General features: G+C 45.1%; 2 protein-coding genes and 1 long non-coding RNA gene across 32 annotated transcripts in view; 2 read left to right on the top strand and 1 right to left on the bottom strand.

The window, feature by feature from the left end:
• Positions 1-12,713, top strand: part of HIPK1 (homeodomain interacting protein kinase 1) — a 52,327-nt gene extending 39,614 nt beyond the window's left edge. For 7 of the 29 annotated variants that reach the window (XM_081493388.1, XM_081493377.1, XM_081493404.1 and 4 more), the window contains 7 exons: positions 1,146-1,288; positions 1,695-1,877; positions 2,355-2,561; positions 4,063-4,304; positions 6,319-6,449; positions 7,545-8,036; positions 8,249-8,379. In XM_081493388.1, coding sequence (XP_081349514.1) covers positions 1,146-1,288; positions 1,695-1,877; positions 2,355-2,561; positions 4,063-4,304; positions 6,319-6,449; positions 7,545-8,033 — 1,395 coding nt within the window. In that variant the 3' untranslated portion in view covers positions 8,034-8,036; positions 8,249-8,379. Of the gene's footprint in view, positions 1-1,145; positions 1,289-1,694; positions 1,878-2,354; positions 2,562-4,062; positions 4,305-6,318; positions 6,555-7,544; positions 8,380-12,302 lie in introns of those variants that run through there. The other 22 variants (XM_081493382.1, XM_081493386.1, XM_081493387.1 and 19 more) reach the window with 13 other exon arrangements.
• Positions 12,714-13,170: 457 nt separating this feature from the next.
• Positions 13,171-18,114, bottom strand: LOC145507267 (uncharacterized). Its single transcript, XR_014054734.1, has 4 exons — positions 17,588-18,114; positions 17,426-17,493; positions 16,940-17,099; positions 13,171-14,171 (listed from the first exon to the last, which is right to left on the bottom strand). It is a non-coding gene; the product is annotated as an uncharacterized LOC145507267 (long non-coding RNA).
• Positions 13,930-16,937, top strand: OLFML3 (olfactomedin like 3). 2 transcript variants are annotated; one of them, XM_081493367.1, is made up of 3 exons: positions 13,930-14,098; positions 15,060-15,345; positions 15,639-16,937. In XM_081493367.1, exons 1-3 carry the CDS (start codon positions 13,985-13,987, stop codon positions 16,457-16,459), a joined length of 1,221 nt encoding a protein of 406 aa, XP_081349493.1. In that variant the 5' UTR covers positions 13,930-13,984; the 3' UTR covers positions 16,460-16,937. The 2 variants fall into 2 exon arrangements, with proteins under 2 accessions (XP_081349493.1, XP_081349494.1); XM_081493368.1 differs by having other exon boundaries at positions 15,017-15,345.
• Positions 18,115-19,621: the final 1,507 nt, after the last annotated feature.

Genomic DNA, 19,621 nt, shown 5'->3' with positions numbered 1-19,621 from the left:
TCTGTATTAAACTACATGCTTTGTCTTGTGCAGGTGTTGGCTTATGGAAAGACGCATGGTGTGACTTAACATACTTCTCTTATTTTCTGTTTTGTTTTGTTTTGAATTCTGCTTATGGTAGCAGACGTGTTTGCAGTTTCTCTGATTTGAAGGCTTCTTGTTTGGAACCGGTATTTGTAACAAGTGGATCTGTTACTTGCAGAAATATTTTTAAAACAGTGTGTTGATGGCCTTGCAGTTTGAAATTCAAGAAACAGAATAATATGTACTCAGGCATTGTAGGTGATTGTACTGTAGAATTCAGGTTTAAAAAGCAGACTTTCAAATCTGTTCCCTTTTTTTAAGGAAATGCCACAATTTTCATAAGTACAGAAAACATATTTGATATCTATTGCAAGTGGGATGGCTTGTTAAAAACTACAAATAATGTATTTTGTTTCATTGATTAGTTTTTATGTCGAGTTATGTTCCTACAAATTACACATATTTTAGGAAACTACTAAAAACAAAATATGGTACTCTCTGCATCTATTTCTTAAATATTTTTTATTGCCTTAAAGAAAATTCTATCACATGACTATAAATGATGTTAGTTTTCTCTTGTTGGCATAAGCTTGTTTGCCAAAGGATTTTGGCCTTCGGTCATCCTCATCTGGCTCCATTTTCCGAGTACTACACTTTTAAAAAGGAACAATTCTTCTCTTTGTTTTATGGGTCGAATTGACCTGACGTCTTTTATCTGATTGGCACTCACATTTTTAAACTCCTATTTTTAATCTCAAGGGAGTTGTCTTAACTCTTTCTAGGAACATTTTTAGACCCTTTGCAAAAATATTACTCCAGCGTTTAACAAGAGCATACCTCTTTACTCTGCAGTGCAGTAGAAACTCTTAACCACAGGGAACTGCCTTTCTTTAATACCCTGGTGGTCAGGTTATGGAGGTGGCCAAGAGAAAGCAGTGCATTCTTTTTCCCTGTTCATGAGACTTGTAACCTTGAGCTCCTCTGACCTTTTTTTTTAATCTCTGCAAGTTAACAATCTACAAGGAACTTCTTTTAAGATATGAATTTTTCTTTCATCTAAAAAAAAAGAAAACACCAAGAATGAGTCAAGTCTGGATCTTTTTGTGTGTGTTTCCTTACAGCAGGCTTGGCCTGGAGGAACCCAACAAATTCTCCTGCCTTCCACTTGGCAACAGTTGCCTGGGGTAGCTCTACACAACTCTGTCCAGCCCACTGCAGTGATCCCAGAGGCCATGGGCAGCGGCCAGCAGCTCACAGACTGGAGGCAAGTGCCCTGTGTTCCTCTCTGGGAGATTTACAAGGGCAGATCCCTTAGGGAAGGGGCACTTAAAGATTTGGTGAGACAGGAAGAAAATAAAGGAAAGGAAAGATTTATCTCTGTGTAAAATCCTTGAAGAAAAGAATTCATATCAAGCTAGGAGATGGAGTTACAAGAAAACTTCGAATACAGGAAAACAGTAGGTTCTAAGTTCAGGAGTTGATTTCTTCAGATTTAAAGGAAGTCTTATACAATTAGAAACCATACAGTGAAAACCCCCAAAGCCTTATAATCCAGGTGCCCAGCCTTAAATAAAACATACTTATTTGGTTGTTTTCATTGCTTTTTGTACCTATTTGGTCCTAATTTCCGAGTGTTTTCGGCATTCATGCTTCTCTTTCTGTCGATACAGGAATGCCCACTCTCACGGCAACCAGTACAGCACTATCATGCAGCAGCCATCCTTGCTGACGAACCATGTGACATTGGCCACTGCTCAGCCCCTTAATGTTGGCGTTGCCCATGTTGTCAGACAACAACAATCCAGTTCCCTCCCTTCAAAGAAGAATAAGCAGTCTGCTCCAATCTCTTCTAAGTAAGTCTCTGTTAGGGCTGATAGTTAAACTGCCAGTTTGAGAGAGATGTTGCCTGGCATTTAGAGTGTGGAGTATAGACACTTTTGGTATGAAGCAGCAAGAAGCTGCCAAATTGAAAAGCGCTAACCTTTGGGCATGCACACAGAACAGAGGTGTCCTGGTTACACTAATTATTTCTTTCTGCTGCTACTTTGAATCCAGCCTGATTTTAGCTGATGTTTTATTTTTTCTGCCCACTTTACACAGTGAAATTTAACCACGGGGTAAAAAGGCATACAAAAATAAAATCTATATTCTAATTTTGGTGTTCTTGCCCCTGGAAACACTGGCTAGAGCAGTTAGTTTAGAACTTTTATAGTTAAATGTATTGGCTTAATGATTTGGTGAAAAGAAACCAAAGAGTTCTGGGGAAAAGATATCTGTTATAGTGTGGGGGACCAAACCTGAATGATATTTCTTATGACTTTTTCTTGCAGGTCCTCTCTGGATGTTCTGCCATCTCAAGTCTATTCTCTGGTTGGGAGCAGCCCCCTCCGTACCACATCTTCTTATAATTCCCTAGTTCCTGTTCAGGATCAGCATCAGCCAATCATCATTCCAGATACTCCCAGCCCTGCTGTGAGTGTCATCACCATCCGCAGTGACACTGATGAGGAAGAGGACAACAAATATAAGCCCAGTAGGTAAGACAGGTGAAAGTTTCCCTGGCTCTGTGGCTCCTGCTCTTGGTCTTAGTCTGTTGGCTTCAGATTAGTGGCTGTGAAAGGAAGGACTAAAAAGGACAAAAGGCCATGCTTTTGGAAGCATGGCCTTTCGTGAGTGAGCCAGAACACTGAAGTTTCCATCACTGAACATTGTCAGGTTTTCTTTAATATTACTTATGTTCATCAGTTAAGTCATTTGTTCAGATACATTTGATGGTTACTCAGGCCACTCCAGTGTTCTTGCCTGGAGAATCCCAGGGACGGGGGAGCCTGGTGGGCTGCCATCCATGGGGTCGCACAGAGTCGGACACAACTGAAGCGACTTAGCAGCAGCAGCAGCAGGCTACTCTGGCTTAGAATGCACATTATATACTACAGACATGATCCCCTGCTTTTAAGGAACTTCAGAGTCTGAAAACAGATACTGTAACAGAAGCATATAAATAACGGTTGATTGGAATAAGTTGGAAAATATGAGATTATTTGAAATTTGTGTAATTTTTTATGTGAACAGACCTCTTTGGAAGAGGTAGAGCTTTAAGTAGGGCTGCCTTCTCCCCCCCCCCCCCCCCACTGCTACATGATCATTCAGCTTAAGAATTTAAGTACCAGATTGTTTCCTTTTATCCCAACACCTTAATCCAAGTCCTTAATTGAGCAGTGAACTAAGAGAGAGTAGATACATTTAAGGACTGTGATACACACCTCTCTTGGTCTGAGCATAGTCAGTTGCCTTGATTGTTCTGTCATCTTTTTCATTGGGTTTTTGGTGTTAGGCATATAGAAGAGGTGATAACTAAGTTTTGAGAGTGGTCATTGAACCGATTTGGGGACGAAAAAAGTAAATTTTCCACTGAGGAACATAATAATGACAAAAATTATATAACCAGCAGAATTGCTTTGACTGGAGCAAAGCCTATTTAAAATTAAGGAAAAAGTAAAAGTAGTAAGGTAGGGATCAGTTTGTGAAGAAACTTTTTTAAAAAACACCTATAGTGAAAAGTTTAGTTAGATACAGTAAGGAACTGCTTATAGTCTAGCAGGGTGATATGAAAAAAAGTGGTGTTTGAAGAATACTGTTGAAATTACTGTGAATAGGAATGGCTAAGAGGCAACATAGAATAGTTGTTAAAAGTGTGTACTTTGGAGTCATTCTGTCCTGGATCTGAATCCTGTCTTCACCACGTACCACTTGTGTGACTGCAGTCAAGTTTCTTAATCTCCCTCTGCCTCAGTTTACTTCTCTGCTAAACACGGATCAAGTACCTGCTTCATGGAAGTGTTGTGAGGATTCAGTGAGATACATGTAGAGTGTAAGAATAGTGCTTGACGCGTAAAAAGTATTCAGAAATTTGTTGCCACTACTGTTATTATTACTATCACAATGATTATCATCATTGCTGTTATGGGAGGACTGGAGACTAGCAAAGAAACATTGCTATAAGAAGGCTGAATGTTCATGTATTTTTCTTCTCCTTAGCTCTGGCTTGAAGGCAAGATCTAATGTCATCAGTTACGTCACTGTCAATGATTCTCCAGACTCTGACTCTTCCTTGAGCAGCCCGTACTCCACTGAGACCCTGAGTGCTCTCCGGGGCAATAGTGGGCCCCTTCCAGAGGGACCTGGCAGAGTCGTGGGAGATGGCCCTAGCACCCGCACCATCATTGTACCTCCACTGAAAACTCAGCTTGGTGACTGCACTGTAGCAACCCAGGCCTCAGGTGAGTATTGTCATAGCTGGAATTGAATTCTCCTTTAATGTGTGTATCCTTAGTATACACATCCCTGTTCGATCCCTGGGTCAGGAAGATCCCCTAGAGAGGGAAATGGCAATCCACTCCAGTATTCTGCCTGGGAAATCCCAGGGACAGAAGTCCATAGGATTGCAAAGAGACGGACGTGACTGAACAGCTAAACAACAACAACAACTTGTGCTAGTGGTACAGACTATGGTATAGATTTTCCTAAAATTTACCTAATTCAGAAATCAGTTCCTTGTAATGGGAAATTATTTTTTGCCATCAGTTTATCTCTCTGTATTCATTTTGCTTGGATTAATATAAAAATGAGCTTGTAGTCTCAGAAATGTACTCACTGTTGATGGAAGAAGGTAGATAAGACATATGTTGGGTGGCATGGAGAATTAGCAGGCAGGGTTTTTTTTTTTGCCACAGGTGATTCAAATTTGACAGTCCAGAAATAGAGTAATATTGAATACTGATAATATTAAAAATGATTACAAAGCTTTTTTGGAAAGCAATAGGTACTTTAGATCTTTTCTTACACAATGGCATAGCAGTGATGTTTTTGTGGGTTGTATTATCAACCGAATTACCTCCATCTTTTTTTGTTATGTGAGATGCTGGGGTTAGGCTTCCTGGTTTAATTATTGGGTAATGAAGTGCTAACTGTAATAACAAACCCCAGTTTTCCTGGCTTAACATGGTAGACATTTTCTCCTTATTCATATGAGTTCCCAGTGTTCCTGGTTGGTAGGCCTGCAGTAAGTTAGGGATCAGAGCCTTGGAATCCTCAGTATCCAGTCAGAAGGAAAAAGGAAATATGGAGGGGCACACACAGCTGTAACCTCTTTAGCCCCGGAAATAGTGAAAACTCATCACATGGCCCCACCTAGAAGCAGGGGGGCCCAGAAAACATAGTCCTTGTCTAGGCAGCTCTTTTTCAGTGGCAACTTTATACACTAGAGAGGCCTGTGAATTTTTGGCATCAATATAGCCATCCCTTCCATACTTTTATAACTTAGTATTTTACTGTGAATTATAATACTACCAGAGACATAAGCAGGGTTCTAGTTTGAGGGTGACATGTGGTTCTCCTCCTCAGAAGTAGCTGTCCACTGCAGACAGGGCAAAACTTCCTGATGCCAAGCTGTGCTAAGCTGCTTCAGTCATGTCCAACTCTGCAACCCTATACACTGTATAGCCCACCAGGCTCCTCTGTCCATGGCATTCTCCAGGCAAGAATACTGGAGTGGGTTGCCATTTCCTCCTCCAAGGGATCTTTCTGACCCAGGGATCAAACCCAGGACTCCTGCATTGGCAGGTGTATTCTTTACCACTAAGCCACTGGGGAATCCCTGAGCAGCATTACTAGGGGCTCTGTCCTGTACTGGGTCCAAACAAAATAGGATGCTCCACCAGTCACTGAATATATGCTCCAGTTTTCCTCATGAGGCCACAGAAGGAAGCAAAATTTTGAAAACTGATCATGCTTATATTCAGCTGTAGTTTCTTAGAATTTCAAGACAGTGAATGCCCAACAAGATACAATCTTGCCTTCCTTTAAACCCCTTTGACACCTTAATGTTCCGAAGTATTAGCAGTATCTTCCTCAGCTTCACATTGTCATTTCTGTTCTTGTTTAATTCCTTCATACATAAAACCCTAGGCTTCTTGGAAGCAGGGTCTGTTCGTACTTGTGTTTGTATTTCTAATATAATGTGTCCTTACCACATTCCTGGAGATCAGATACTGTTTACTGAAGTGACTCTTCTGAAGACCCTCTTGGAGCTCTATAGGAAGACAAAAAGGGATAATAAAGTTTTTGTTCCTCTGGTGTTAAATGTAATTGAGGAAATAAGATACACATGAAACCTTAACTCTTGCAAACCTCATACAAACATGGACTGGTTAATGGGATGCCATGTGAGGGTTAGCTTAGTGATACTGAGCCCATGTCTGCTCATAACTAAGGCCTGACTGACCCTTTTTTTAGGTCTCCTGAGCAGTAAGACCAAGCCAGTGGCTTCAGTGAGTGGGCAGTCATCTGGATGCTGTATCACCCCCACAGGGTACCGAGCTCAACGCGGGGGGACCAGCGCAGCGCAGCCACTCAACCTTAGCCAGGTAAGCGCTAGGGGCTGCTGCTTTCTGTTTGGGACACCCCCTATTGTTGCTTTCTGGAGAAACCCGCTTCTGGTTGGATTGCTGAATAAAGCCAAATGAAGCACCTTTTGTGTTAAACAGCTTGGTGTTCCATGGCCCGCATCGTATCTGCATGTGCTGTGTCTCTTTATTCCCTCTGTGAGTGTGTTCAGGGTATACGATCCAGGATTTCCATCAGACCTCCCGAGTCTGTCCTGGATGATTAGAGAAATGTCTGGAATTTAGAAAGCACCAAGGATACTTTTTTAGTCCATGCCTAGTTCTGCACCACCACTGGCGTTGAGACCAGATTCTCTTCTTTTATCTCCTGGGTCATAAATAACTGAGCCTCATACTGTTTACTTGAAGCAAGGGACAGTGAAAAGCTGTCTGTACACTTAATCTACTGGTTCTAGTCTTACATGTTGCTTGAGTCTGGGATTTGGGGCTCTTTTCCCTGCATCTGATCTTCTGATGGGTGGGGAGGGTCCCTACTCTATTTGTGTTCACTTTTTCCTCAGCTAAAATTCTGGTGCTTGTATGAAATCTGTTAGCAGTGAGAAAGTGTAACTGTGAGGGTGTAACTGTGGGTTTGTGTGCACGTGTGTGTGTGTGTGTGTGTGTGTGTATGAGAGAGAGAGCACGTGCAAGTGCAGATGTACGTTCGCGTTAGTGCATGTGTTTTAGGCACCACAATTCAAGAGGGATGTGAAGAACTTAGAGGAAAACAAAAGAAACAATGGCAAGGAAGAGAGGTTAGGGAAGATTCAGAGTCACTGACGCCAGAATAGGGTGAGTTGAGTCGACAGTTACTCGCTTGTAGGAGTGGGTAACCCCTGTGAATTCTCTGTTTCCTCCTTTCCTCTGTCATAGTGGAGAGCAAACTGCTGCTGTTTGGGCTGGGTTAGGATCTGTTCTGCCAGGAGGCAGAGGGATGGATGGCCGCCTTCTGACAGTATTGCCAGTCTGGGAGATCTGTGCTCTGGCAGCCCAGAAGCAGTTTACATTAGAACCTCAACTCTCAAAACTGGCCATTAGTGACCTCAAGATTCCTCACTCCCTTCTTCCTCCTTCCAGAACCAGCAGTCATCATCAGCTCCAACCTCGCAGGAAAGAAGCAGCAACCCTGCCCCCCGCAGGCAGCAGGCATTTGTGGCCCCGCTCTCCCAAGCCCCCTACGCCTTCCAGCATGGCAGCCCACTACACTCGACGGGGCACCCTCACCTGGCCCCAGCCCCTGCTCACCTGCCGAGCCAGCCTCATCTGTATACGTATGCTGCCCCCACCTCTGCTGCTGCATTGGGCTCCACCACCTCCATTGCTCATCTCTTCTCCCCCCAGGGCTCCTCAAGGCACGCTGCAGCCTACACCACCCATCCGAGCACTCTGGTGCACCAGGTCCCTGTCAGCGTTGGGCCCAGTCTCCTCACTTCTGCCAGCGTGGCCCCTGCTCAGTACCAACACCAGTTTGCCACCCAGTCTTACATTGGGTCTTCTCGAGGCTCAGCCATTTACACTGGATACCCACTGAGTCCTACCAAGATCAGCCAGTATTCTTACTTGTAGTTGGTGAGCATAAGGGAGGGGAGGGGTCAGAGTTCTTAATGGGCTGTCATGAGCCCCTCCCTTACCCTCTCCTGAAACTCCTTAGCCAGCAACTTGCTCCACAGGGGCCCACTGAAGCAGAAGGCTTTTCTCTGGGGAACCTGTCTCAGTATTGACTGCATTGTTGTAGTCTCCCAAAGTCTGCCCTGTTTTTTAATTCTTTATTTTTGTGACAGCATTTTTGGTATTTGGAAGAGTTCAGATGCCCATCATCTGCAGTTACCAAGGAAGAGAGATCATTCTGAAGTTACCTTTGAAAAATATTTTCCCTCTCTGACTTGATTTCTATAAATGCTTTTAAAAACAAGTATCTCTTTATTTAACTTTATTTTATTGTAATTCCTGGTCAGAGGAAAAATGCTGATAGGAGGACTTGAAATCTGGTGACAAGTAAGGAAAGGAAAACCATTACTTTCTGCTTGTTTAAAAACCAAGACTTAATTGCTTCTCTTAAGAGCAGCTTGCACAAGTCTGTATTTTACTGTCTCGCATTTCTCCTCAGAATTTTACCTTTGCTAATGGGACATTTAAGCTTACAATGTTTTAGTTTTGTTTTCATGTCATGTTATATTTAGTGGGAAATTTTTATTTTTGCAAAACTGGTTACATACTACTCTGTGTTACTATTGGGATTCTCTCAGTTGCTCCTGTGTTTATTATAAAGTAGTGTTAAAAAGGCAGCTCACCATTTGCTGGTAACTTAGTGTGAGAGAATCCATACCTACCATGAAAGCACAGGGTGTTCTTTTTAAATGAAGCCCTGTGCATTCTTTTTAAATTATTTAAAAAAAGTCTTTCTCTGATTCAGCTTAAATTTTATTCTTGGAAAAGCCATTAAGGTGGTTATTATTGTATGGTGGTGGTTGTTTTATTATATGCAAACTCTCTTTGTATTATGCGATACTGGCATTGATGAGCTTTGCCTGAAGATTAGTATGAATTTTCAATAATACACCTCTTTCTCTCTTTGCCTCATCTCTCCCTTTGTTCTATGTGATTTATTTGGGGAGAAAGCTAAAGGATCTGAAATCAGATAAGAACGTTGTGTAGAGCTTTTATACTTAAAAGTAGCTTTCTTTGTATGCCAGCAGCAAATTGAATGCTCTCTTACTAAGACTTATATAATAAGTGCATGTAGGAATTGCAAAAAATATTTTAAAAATTTATTACTGAATTTAAAAATATTTTAGAAGTTTTGTAATGGTGGTGTTTTAATATTTTGCATAATTAAATATGTACATACTGATTAGAAAACTATAACAAGCAATTTTTCCTGCTAACCCAAAATGTTATTTGTAATCAAATGTGTAGTGATTACACTTGAATTGTGTATTTAGTGTGTATCTGATCCTCCAGTGTTACCCCGGAGATGAAACTGATGTCTCCATTGTATTTAAACCAAAATGAACTGATACTTGTTGGAATGTATGTGAACTAATTGCAATTATAATAGAGCATATTACTGTAGTGCTGAGTGAGCAGGGGCATTGCCTGCAAGGAGAGGAGACCCTTGAAATTGTTTTGCACAGGTGTGTCTGGTGAGGAGTTGTTCAGTGTGTGTCTCTTCCTTCCCTTTTTCCTCCTTCCCTTATTGTAGTGCCTTATATGATAATGTAGTGGTTCATAGAGTTTACAGTGAGCTTGCCTTAGGACGGACCAGCAAGCCCCCGTGGACCCAAAGCTGTTCACCGGGATTTATCAGAACAGGATTAGTAGCTGTGTTGTGTATATGCATTGTTCTCAGTTTCCCTGCCGACATTGGAAAATAAAAACAGCAGCTTCCCTTTTTTACCACCACCTCTACCCCTTTCTGTTTTGGATCCTCAGCTGAGTTCTCACAGAAGCCTTTTCCCCGTGTGGCTCTCTCACTGTGCATTGCTACCTTGCTTCTGTGAGAATTGAGGAAGCAGGTGAGTGGAGTCAAGTCAATATTAAATATGCATCCCCCCTTTTTTTTAAGTATGTGCAATCACTTTTAGATGATTTATTTTTTCCTTTTCCCCTGTGGCACTCCTTCCTGCGAATAGTCGACATTCCTAGTTAAATATTTGCTTGTTGAAAAAAACATGTAACAGATGTGTTTATACCAAAGAGCCTGTTGTATTGCTTACCATGTCCCCAATACTATGAGGAGGAGTTTTGTGATGCCGCTGGTGACAGGGAACTCACAGAAAGGTTTCTTAACCAGTGAAGAATATTAAGAAGGAACCAAAGCCTGTTGAGTCATTGGGCTTCTGAGGTTTCTTTTTAACAACTTCTGTATTCTTGGGGCCCTTCAAACTGTGAAATTGTCCTTGTACTCTCAGCTCCTGCACGGATCTGGGTCAAGAAGAGGGTACTGGGGATGGCAAAGTTCCTGCCCGTAAAAGATTTGGAGGAAGAAGGTTAACCCTAAGATGTGGATGTGTTCCATCTGAACTGAAGGTTGTAGATTTGAGGGATACGTCTAGGACTGGTTCTTTGTAGAGATGGTGTCAAGGAGGTGCAGGATGGAGATGGGAGATTTCATGGGACCTGGTCAGCAAGCTCTGTACCAGGTTGAACACCGAGGAGCTGTCAAGGTATTTGGAATTTCTTCATTGGAAGGAGGAAGGGCTTTCAGGATGGAGCAGATAGTCAGAACAGCCTACCAGGAACATGTTGGTGTTTTCCTATTTTCTTTTCATCATTATATTGAGTTCTGTTTTCAGCACTGTATTGGTCAAGATACCCAAGCAGTTTGTACAGTTTCTGTCACTAGTATTATACAATTTTCTGTGTCAGCATGGGTGATCTTTGTGTCTCTTTTTGCCAAACACATTCTCATTTTCTTGCTCAAAGGCAGATCTGTGGAAACTTTTTTTGTTCCTTATCTTTCCTCTACAAGGGATAAGTTTTGTTGTTTTTGTAAGAAATGAGATGCAGGGGGGAAAAAAACACACACAACACTCCGCTCCTGTGCCCCCCACCCCCCACCTTCATTCCGGTAAGTGGATACCACTTAAGATAGGAGTCTTCATGGGGAGAAGACAATAATACCCAGAGCTTATATTGTTACCATAGTCACCTTACTAGCAGTGTGTGGCTTTAAGAGTTCTAGAGATCTTCAGTCTTAATTTTGCAAATTGGCGTTTCAGATTTACCAAGATGAAAATGCATCTGTGTCTGCTGAATGCGTATGTGCTCAATGTGGCTTAGATGCTGTCTCTGGGGCTTAACATTGCTGGCCCTGACAGGATGAGGGAAGCCCCGTGAATAAAGTGAGCAGCTGGCCCAGGTCACAGAGGCCTGACCTCAGACCGGCTTAAGGCTTTAAGTCCTCTCAGAATTTGTATTTCCAGCTTCCCCACTTCAGGGGTGAGAGACAAAGTGGGAAGGGCTGCTCTAGGCTCATCAGGACACTTGATCACTCCAGAGTTGGTCAGTGCTCAGCTAAAACCCCAGCCCCAGGAATGAGAACACCATTTAAACAGTTCTGGCCATCCATCATCCTCCACTGGAGGGGCTAGCTTGACTGCCCTTAGCCAGGCAAGTGCAGTAATGTGTGTTTTATTCAGCATTATTACGCAGAAACCCACTGGTTAGGATGGTTTGTTTTAGGATAGGAAATGAAATTGCCTCTCAGTGACAGGAATGACCCAAGCCTGCTTCCTATTTCGATTTTTTTTTTAAACTGATGGATGGTGCAGCATGTCTACATGGTTGTTTGTTGCTAAACTTTATATAATGTGTGGTTTTGATTCAGCTTGAAAAATAATCTCACTACATGTAGCAGTACATTTTATGTACATTATATGTAACGTTAGTATTTCTGCTTTGAATCCTTGATATTGCAATGGAATTCCAACTTTATTAAATGTATTTGATATGCTAGTTATTGTGTGCGACTTAAACATTTTTTGCTTTCTCCCTTTTCTGGTTGTGCGCGTCCTTTTACAACAAGCCTCTAGAAACAGTTTCTGAGAATTACTGAGCTATGTTTGTAATGCAGATGTACTTAGGGAGTATGTAAAATAATCATTTTAACAAAAAAAAAATAGATATTTAAAGTTTAATACTAACTACGGGAAAAGGGTCCATTGTGTAAAACATAGTTTATCTTTGGATTCAATGTTTGTCTTTGGTTTTACAAAGTAGCTTGTATTTTCAGTATTTTCTACATAATATGGTAAAATGTAGAGCAATTGCAATGCATCAATAAAATGGGTAAATTTTCTGATTCATGTGACTGGTTTTGACTTATGTTACAAGGGTGCAAAGAGGATCAACAGTAGCATCTTTGGAGTGGCTGAATACATTGCATCTGAAGACTGGTAGAATGTTAGAGACAAGTTCCTTCTTCATACAGATCTCCACAGCAGCAATGACTAGGGCCTGGTAGGGGGCACTTCCCCAGAATGGAGTGTCAGGGCCCTAACTTAAGAGCATCTGGATCTAGCCCTTTGGAAAAGGCAGAAACTTCTGACACTCATTAATGAAACTGCTTCCTAGCATGTTCCACCAAACATTTCAAGTACCAAAATGAAAATAAGAATAACCACAAGATGATGCTATTTTCCCCTCCTTTCAAGCTGCACTGTTAGAAGACTGGTTTTTGTTTGTCTGTTTTTTAGAGGAGAATTTCTGATCAGATTTCTCAGATTAAAATTAAAATGAATAAAATTTCTCCTGATTTGTCCAGATTCATTATCGTGGGTCTCTGAATACATGCTGTGTTCATTTGACTTCTTTTGACGTATGTGTTTGAAGATAAGTCTATCTTACAGTGGCAATTAATTCATTTGGGGCTCCTGCAGTCATAGTTGGAATATAGAAATGAGATAACATTTAGAAATGCCCTTTGGGGCCATAACCAAGAGAAACTGTCGATAGTCTGTTCTCTCCCATTAGTAGGGAAGTCAGAATACATTTATTTTAATTCAGACTACAAACATAAATTTTTTAAATTTTTGCCCCCTAAATGAGTGTAAAATTAGTGTGAACTCACTGAACACTCCCTAGTTTTGATAAGATAGTATTCTAGGAGCTTTCAGGCAAAGGAAGACGATATAGAATGACTCTGCTGTCAGACTCTCTTCCAGATAATCAAGAATTAATTTACTTATTTCTCAATGACCTGTTTTGGGTTTTTTTGTTTCTTTAATCTCAGTTACATTGTGTTTCTTAGGCTAAGTGAAAGAGAGGCTCCTTAAGTAATTAGATAGTCCGTGGGGAAAGGTGCATTTTAATCATGAAAATCCTTGTAAATTCAGTCTACTTGGCTCGCCTTGTGGAAAATTTTCCACTGGAGGTGAAGTCTAAGCCTTGGTTTTCCTATTAATTCTGAGATGACACCGGGTGCTTAGCACAAGATGGCGCCACTGAGCTGTAGAGGAAGGTACTACAGACATGAGCAGTATGGCCTTTTTTCCCACCCCTTCCCCTCAGACCTCATCTCCCCTGCTTCCAGCTTCCACTAAAGGCAGAAAACAATCCATGCTATTATCACTGGGAAAGGAAAGGATAAATGAAGAATGTTTCTGAAGTCAGCATCGGAAGCATTCTAAAGCAGAAATAAGAGTTTGCTGAGTTTTCTCTGGGTTTCTGTCTCCCCCTGCTAGCTCCTCTTCCTGGATGACTGCCCAGAGGCCTTTGCCCTAGGGTTTCCAGTCCCCTTCTCCTCTCCTGGGGAGCCTGCAGCCTAGGCAGGAAGTGGTTAAAGCTTCTGGCTGCTCTGCAATAGGGCCATCTGTGTTTGATCAATCCAGGCGGAAAGGAGGGGGCAGGGGCCTTAAAGAGACTGTGAAAGCATTCCAGAGTAGTGAGAGAGACCAGAGATGGAGAAGGAGAGAAGGCACCGCCCCCACCCCGCCTCCAAAGCTAACCCGCCGGCTTGAGTGGAAGAGGCCGACCGCGCACACGGCTACACACTCTGGCCCTACTCTTCCACTGCCATGGGGCCCCGCACTCCGCTCCTCATCTTGTTCCTTTTGTCATGGTTGGGACCCCTTCAAGGACAGCAGCACCACCTTGTGGAATACATGGAACGCCGATTAGCTGCCTTAGAGGTAAGTGACTCTTCTGGCCCAGCCTGGAAGGATTCCATATCTTCTAAGTTGATTCACCCAGTTTGTCAGGGACCTGGGGATATAAGACAACTCTGTAAGTACCTACAGAAAACTCCATCTTTTTTTTTTTTTTTTTTTTTAAAACTCCATCTTTTAATAAGAGGATTCTCAGAATTGCAAGTCTTCCTCTTTCCCCACATCCATAGAGTGCAGTGCATGTGTGCTTAGACTTGCCCGACTCTTGAGACCCCATGAACTGTAGCCCACCAGGCTCCTCTGTCCATGGGATTCTTAAGGCAAGAATACTGGAGTGGGTTGCCATTTCCCCCTCCAGGGGATTTTCCTGACCCAGGGATTGAACCCAGGTCTTCTGCATCTCCTGCATGCAGGCAAATTCTCTACCACTGAGCCACCAGGAAAGCCCACATTCATAGTGTAGTTCTAAAGCAAAAAGACCTCTGTGTTTCACCCCTGGGATTAAATGGGATAAGGGAACAGAGTGGAAGGGAGAGCTAGAATTGCAAGGATTTATCCATCTCAAGAGGAGCTGATGGTTCTATTAAAAGTTGGAAGTTCTCAGAGAATCTGCAACTTTCTGCCTATTTAATGGCTTGGAGCCTGTAGCATCCTAATTCCTAAGAGGGGGATCACATAATGGAGCAGATCCCTTCTCACCCTCATGCACTTAGACTGCCCTAGAGGCTCAGATGATTCAGTGGCACTGCTCACAGAGAGCAGGCCAGAGGATGCAAAGTCAGGATAGGGGCCTGTGTGGGTCTTAGCCGGGCCCTTTGCACATTTAGCATCTTGAACATTTTGTTTCCTTTCTGTGGGGATTGTGGGGAATGCTGATGCCTGGCTGAGTTTGTGCCTTTTTCCACCCCCGACTCCCTGCTCGGGCCTCTTCCTGCCTGGGAGTTGTGACCCTGCAGCCCTCCCTCCTGCTGCCCCATCCCTTCAGGAACGGCTGGCCCAGTGCCAGGACCAGAGTAGTCGGCATGCTGCCGAGCTGCGGGACTTCAAGAACAAGATGCTGCCACTGCTGGAGGTGGCCGAGAAGGAGCGGGAGGCACTCAGAACCGAAGCCGACACCATCTCTGGGAGAGTAGACCGTCTGGAGCGGGAGGTGGACTATCTGGAGACCCAGAATCCAGCCCCACCCTGTGTAGAAGTTGATGAGAAGGTGACTGGAGGCCCTGGGACCAAAGGCAAGGGCAGAAGAAATGAGAAGTACGATATGATAACAGGTAAGCAATCTGAAACAGACCCCTGGTTCTTCCTTGAGTCTTCCCCTTTTTTCTCCTTATCTCTATCTTCCGGAGTCTCTTTTAGGGAAATCTCTGTAATATCAGGTTCATTAAGGAGAGTTTCTGGGGACCCAGGCCTCTGGTGCCCTTTCTCTCAATCTTCCATAAAGTAGAGGCATCCACTGGGCAAATGCCCGCTCTTGTCCAAACTGCCCACCCAGGGAGGTTCCTGCATTGAGCATCTAACTCTTGCTTGTATTTCCTTGTCCTGTGATTTTCTCCTTTCCCACGAGACTGTGGCTACACGATCTCTCAGGTGAGATCAATGAAGATCCTGAAGCGGTTTGGTGGCCCAGCCGGTCTATGGACAAAGGATCCACTGGGCCCAGCAGAGAAGATCTACGTGTTAGATGGGATCCAGAACGACACAGCCTTTGTCTTCCCAAGACTGCGTGACTTCACCCTTGCCATGGCCGCCCGGAAGGCTTCCCGGGTCCGGGTGCCCTTCCCCTGGGTAGGCACGGGCCAGCTGGTATATGGTGGCTTTCTGTATTATGCCCGGAGGCCCCCCGGAGGACCTGGAGGGGGCGGTGAGTTGCAGAACACTTTGCAGCTCATCAAGTTCCACCTGGCAAACCGGACAGTGGTGGACAGTTCAGTGTTCCCAGCAGAGGGTTTGATCCCCCCGTACGGGCTGACAGCAGACACATACATAGACCTGGCGGCTGACGAGGAGGGCCTTTGGGCTGTCTATGCCACCCGGGAGGATGACAGGCACTTGTGTCTGGCCAAGTTAGACCCACAGACACTGGACACAGAGCAGCAGTGGGATACCCCATGTCCCCGAGAGAATGCCGAGGCCGCCTTTGTCATCTGTGGGACCCTCTACGTCGTCTATAATACCCGCCCTGCCAGTCGGGCTCGCATCCAGTGCTCCTTTGATGCCAGCGGCACCCTGACCCCTGAAAGGGCAGCACTGCCTTATTTCCCCCGCCGATATGGTGCCCATGCCAGCCTGCGCTATAACCCCCGTGAGCGCCAGCTCTACGCCTGGGATGATGGCTACCAGATTGTCTATAAGCTGGAGATGAGGAAGAAAGAGGAAGAAGTTTGAGGGAGCTGGTCTTGTTTTTCTGAATCTCTTTCACCTCCAAACATTTATATCCTGACTAAATTTCCTGCTCCTCATTCTCCAGATGTGGGCAAGTTGTGATTCAAATCTCGTGTTTTTAATCCATGGAAGCTAAATTCTCCTGGCCCCATGCATTTCACATGGGACTCCAGATCTTAAGGAATCCTTTCCGAGCTAAAAGAGAGAAAACCCCAAATGTTCACTCCTCTGCTGCCCCATGTAAACAAATTACAAGCCAGTGAAAGACGACCCAGTTCCAGAGCTCTGACCCTTAAAATATATGGGGGCAACCCCATGATCAGGCAACAGAATATTTCTGGCCTCAGTGGGAGTCAGGGGAGAGAGGGTGAGGAGGAGACTTTTAGCTCTGCCCTCTCTCCCTTTCCCTTCAGTGCCCTAGAGAATGGGACTCATTCTGTACTGCAGACTTTTGCATTAAAAGGAAAATCCACCGCTCCTTGCCTGTGTGTGTTTGGGGTAGTCCTTGGATCAGATTTCTCCCCATGATCGTCCATTTTCTCCTCCGCCACATAGCCACTCCTTAAGCCACATTAGGTCCTTGGCTGGGCTCCCAGGCCGAGGCAGAGGGGCTTCTCTAGTTACAGACTTCATCGGGAGGCGCCTGGGGAGGCGGGGTATCCGCCACTTAGGGAGGTTGGGCGAAAGGCCTCCCTCCACACCCACTGTCGTCCACACCAGCCTTCCCAGAACCTCAAATGGCACCGCGCCTGTGGCCACGGGACTGGGGCCCAGGGGCAGAGCTTCCAATTCCAATTCTCTGAGGTTTTGAAGCAGAAGATGGATTTTAGTCACACAGCAGTTGAACGTGGGAACTAGAGCCCTGAATATACATGTGTGTTCAGTAAGAACTGTCTCACTTCTGAAGTGGACTCTGCGCCGCCCCCTACACTGAAGCCCGCTCCCATCTCTATCTAGCATGGGGCTTACCCCCAGGACCAGGTTGCTCAATTGCACTCTTGGTCTGCAGCGCTCTGATTTTCCGGCTGCCACAGCGTCTGCGGTTTGGGCGAGGAGGAGGGGCAGTGACCATGTCCTTACCAGTTTCTCAACACATCCTTCTCTTCACCCACCTCGCCCCCACCTACCTACCCCAGTCCCGGACCTTGGGGAAGTCTATCCAGAAGTCCTGGAAACTTAACCCTTTGCTGCCTAGCACCCTGGCCTCTGGTTGAGACGTGCAGAAGGCCAGTGTGGGAAGGGAGAAGGGGCAGGAGACGGAAACCCACGTTTTGGAGTCCATTCTCTAGGCATCTGCTGAGCTCTGTACCAGGCTCCGTTCCAGCCTCATCCTCATGTCCAACATTCAGGAGCAAGGCCCTCTGATGGACAAGATCCACTGCTTTGACAGTGAAATTGAACTCCGAGCAGCCCTAGGGGTGTGTGTGTGTGGCGCCGGGGCGGGGGGGGGGGGGGGGGGTGTCCTCCTTGTTATTAACCTCCTGGCAGGAGGCGAAAGGGACCTGGTCTTTTCCCCCCGAGGATATCTCTCCCTCACCCAGCCCCCACCCAGGGTAAAGTTGATCAGTCAGGGCCCTGCGATCCTCCTTTTGTCTTCTTGTCTCCCCAGGCAGAGCTGCTCCTGACGTAGGTTGGCCAGGCAGGGGGAAAGAAAGCCCTGAAGCACCTCACAAAGGCCCTATTGTGGGGAGCCCAGGACGGGTGGGGCTCGCTCCCATTCAGTTCTCCATAATGTGAGGCTGGCAGCAGTAATCACCACCTGTCAGCCCACAGAGGGGTCTGCCCACGGAACATCTGGTTCCCGCAGCACACGGTGCAGGAGAAGCTGTGGAGGAGGGAGGAGTTCCCGCAGGCTTGGAGACACGGGGTCCAGGCTCCGAGGAGGGGGCGTGTACACTGGGCGGGGCCGGGGAGGAGAGGAGCTCTGTAGAGGTATCTTGATACAGCACCAAACGGCTGAAAGTGGCTTGTTGAAGACCCTGAGGAGGGAATAGCTCTGGGACTCTGTGTAAATGACATCAGTGTGAGGAGTGAGGACTAAAAACTGGTCCTTCAACCTCACCATGTGTGTGCGTATCTTTGTGTCATCCTTCTTTCCCGGGTTCCTCAATGAGGGAAAAAGCAGCTTTTTTATTTTTATTTTTTTGCTTAAAATTTTTTTGGAAAAGTTAACTCAGACTTTTCTGAAAGGGCAGAAATCTCTGAGGTCTTGTCACTTCTTACTTTCTGCTTTTCTTTTTTTTTTCCTTTTTGGCTCCTGTACAATAGCTAGTGCTATTTTGGATGTGTTTTAGAAGGTGAGTGGAACTGTGTGGGCAGATCCAATGAACTGTCCAAATTCATTAAGGGAAATTAACTGCTGCTCAGAGAGAGCACCTTGGTGGCTGAATCCTATCATCAGAAAACAGCTTCACAGCCCCTTCTCAGACCCTCCATTACATGTCACTTGACAAAAGCAGGTTATGACCTCTGGTTTGGGTTGAACAAAAGACAGTGGGAAGCAGAGGCCCTAATGGGGGAAAGAGGGGCTAAGAGTCCATAGAGAAGTTCCACATCTGCCTCCAACCCCAAGCCGGAAGACAATAACCACCAGGGATGGGGATGCAGGAATGGAGTCAAGAAGCAGGAGGTGCTACTGCTGTGGGGACAGCTGTCTGCCAGATGTTTGGTCCAGGCGTGTCTCTGCATCACAAGCAGGGTTGAAGGGGCCCCCTTTACCCCTCACTCTGCCCTCAAGAGTTCCCCACCCTCACTTCCCAGCTCTCCTCTTTGTGCTCAATATCCTCTCCTCCCCAGTGCTGGCCTTTGTGTCTGCCCAGGAGAGAAACCAACATTGTCTTTTTCTCTTTTTCATGGAGGAACCTGAGCCAGTGTTGTCTGAGCCCCAGATGGTGGGGAGGGAGAGGGCAGAGTTATAAGGAATGAAGTTGTTGATTCAGCTGTCAGTGCTTCCTCTGAGATCGTGCTCTGAGCTAAACAGGAACCAGAGTCCTTTCCCTTTTCCTCCTCCGGTCGCAGACTTTCTGGATTCCTTCTCCTTGCGTAGGGACCCTTCCCCAAGTCTCCTGGAAGCATCCCCTTCCATCGATCCCTATTTCTCTACCTGCTTTAGGTCAGAAGATGCTCACTATGAGAGCTGTGGAGATGGTCCTAGTGTGTCTCCCA

Source organism: Giraffa tippelskirchi, chromosome 5 (genome assembly GCF_054371585.1).
Source record: "Giraffa tippelskirchi isolate mGirTip1 chromosome 5, T2T-mGirTip1v1.2.pri, whole genome shotgun sequence".
Classification (NCBI taxonomy): Eukaryota; Metazoa; Chordata; class Mammalia; order Artiodactyla; family Giraffidae; genus Giraffa; species Giraffa tippelskirchi.
This window is presented reverse-complemented; position numbering and strand designations above follow the sequence as displayed.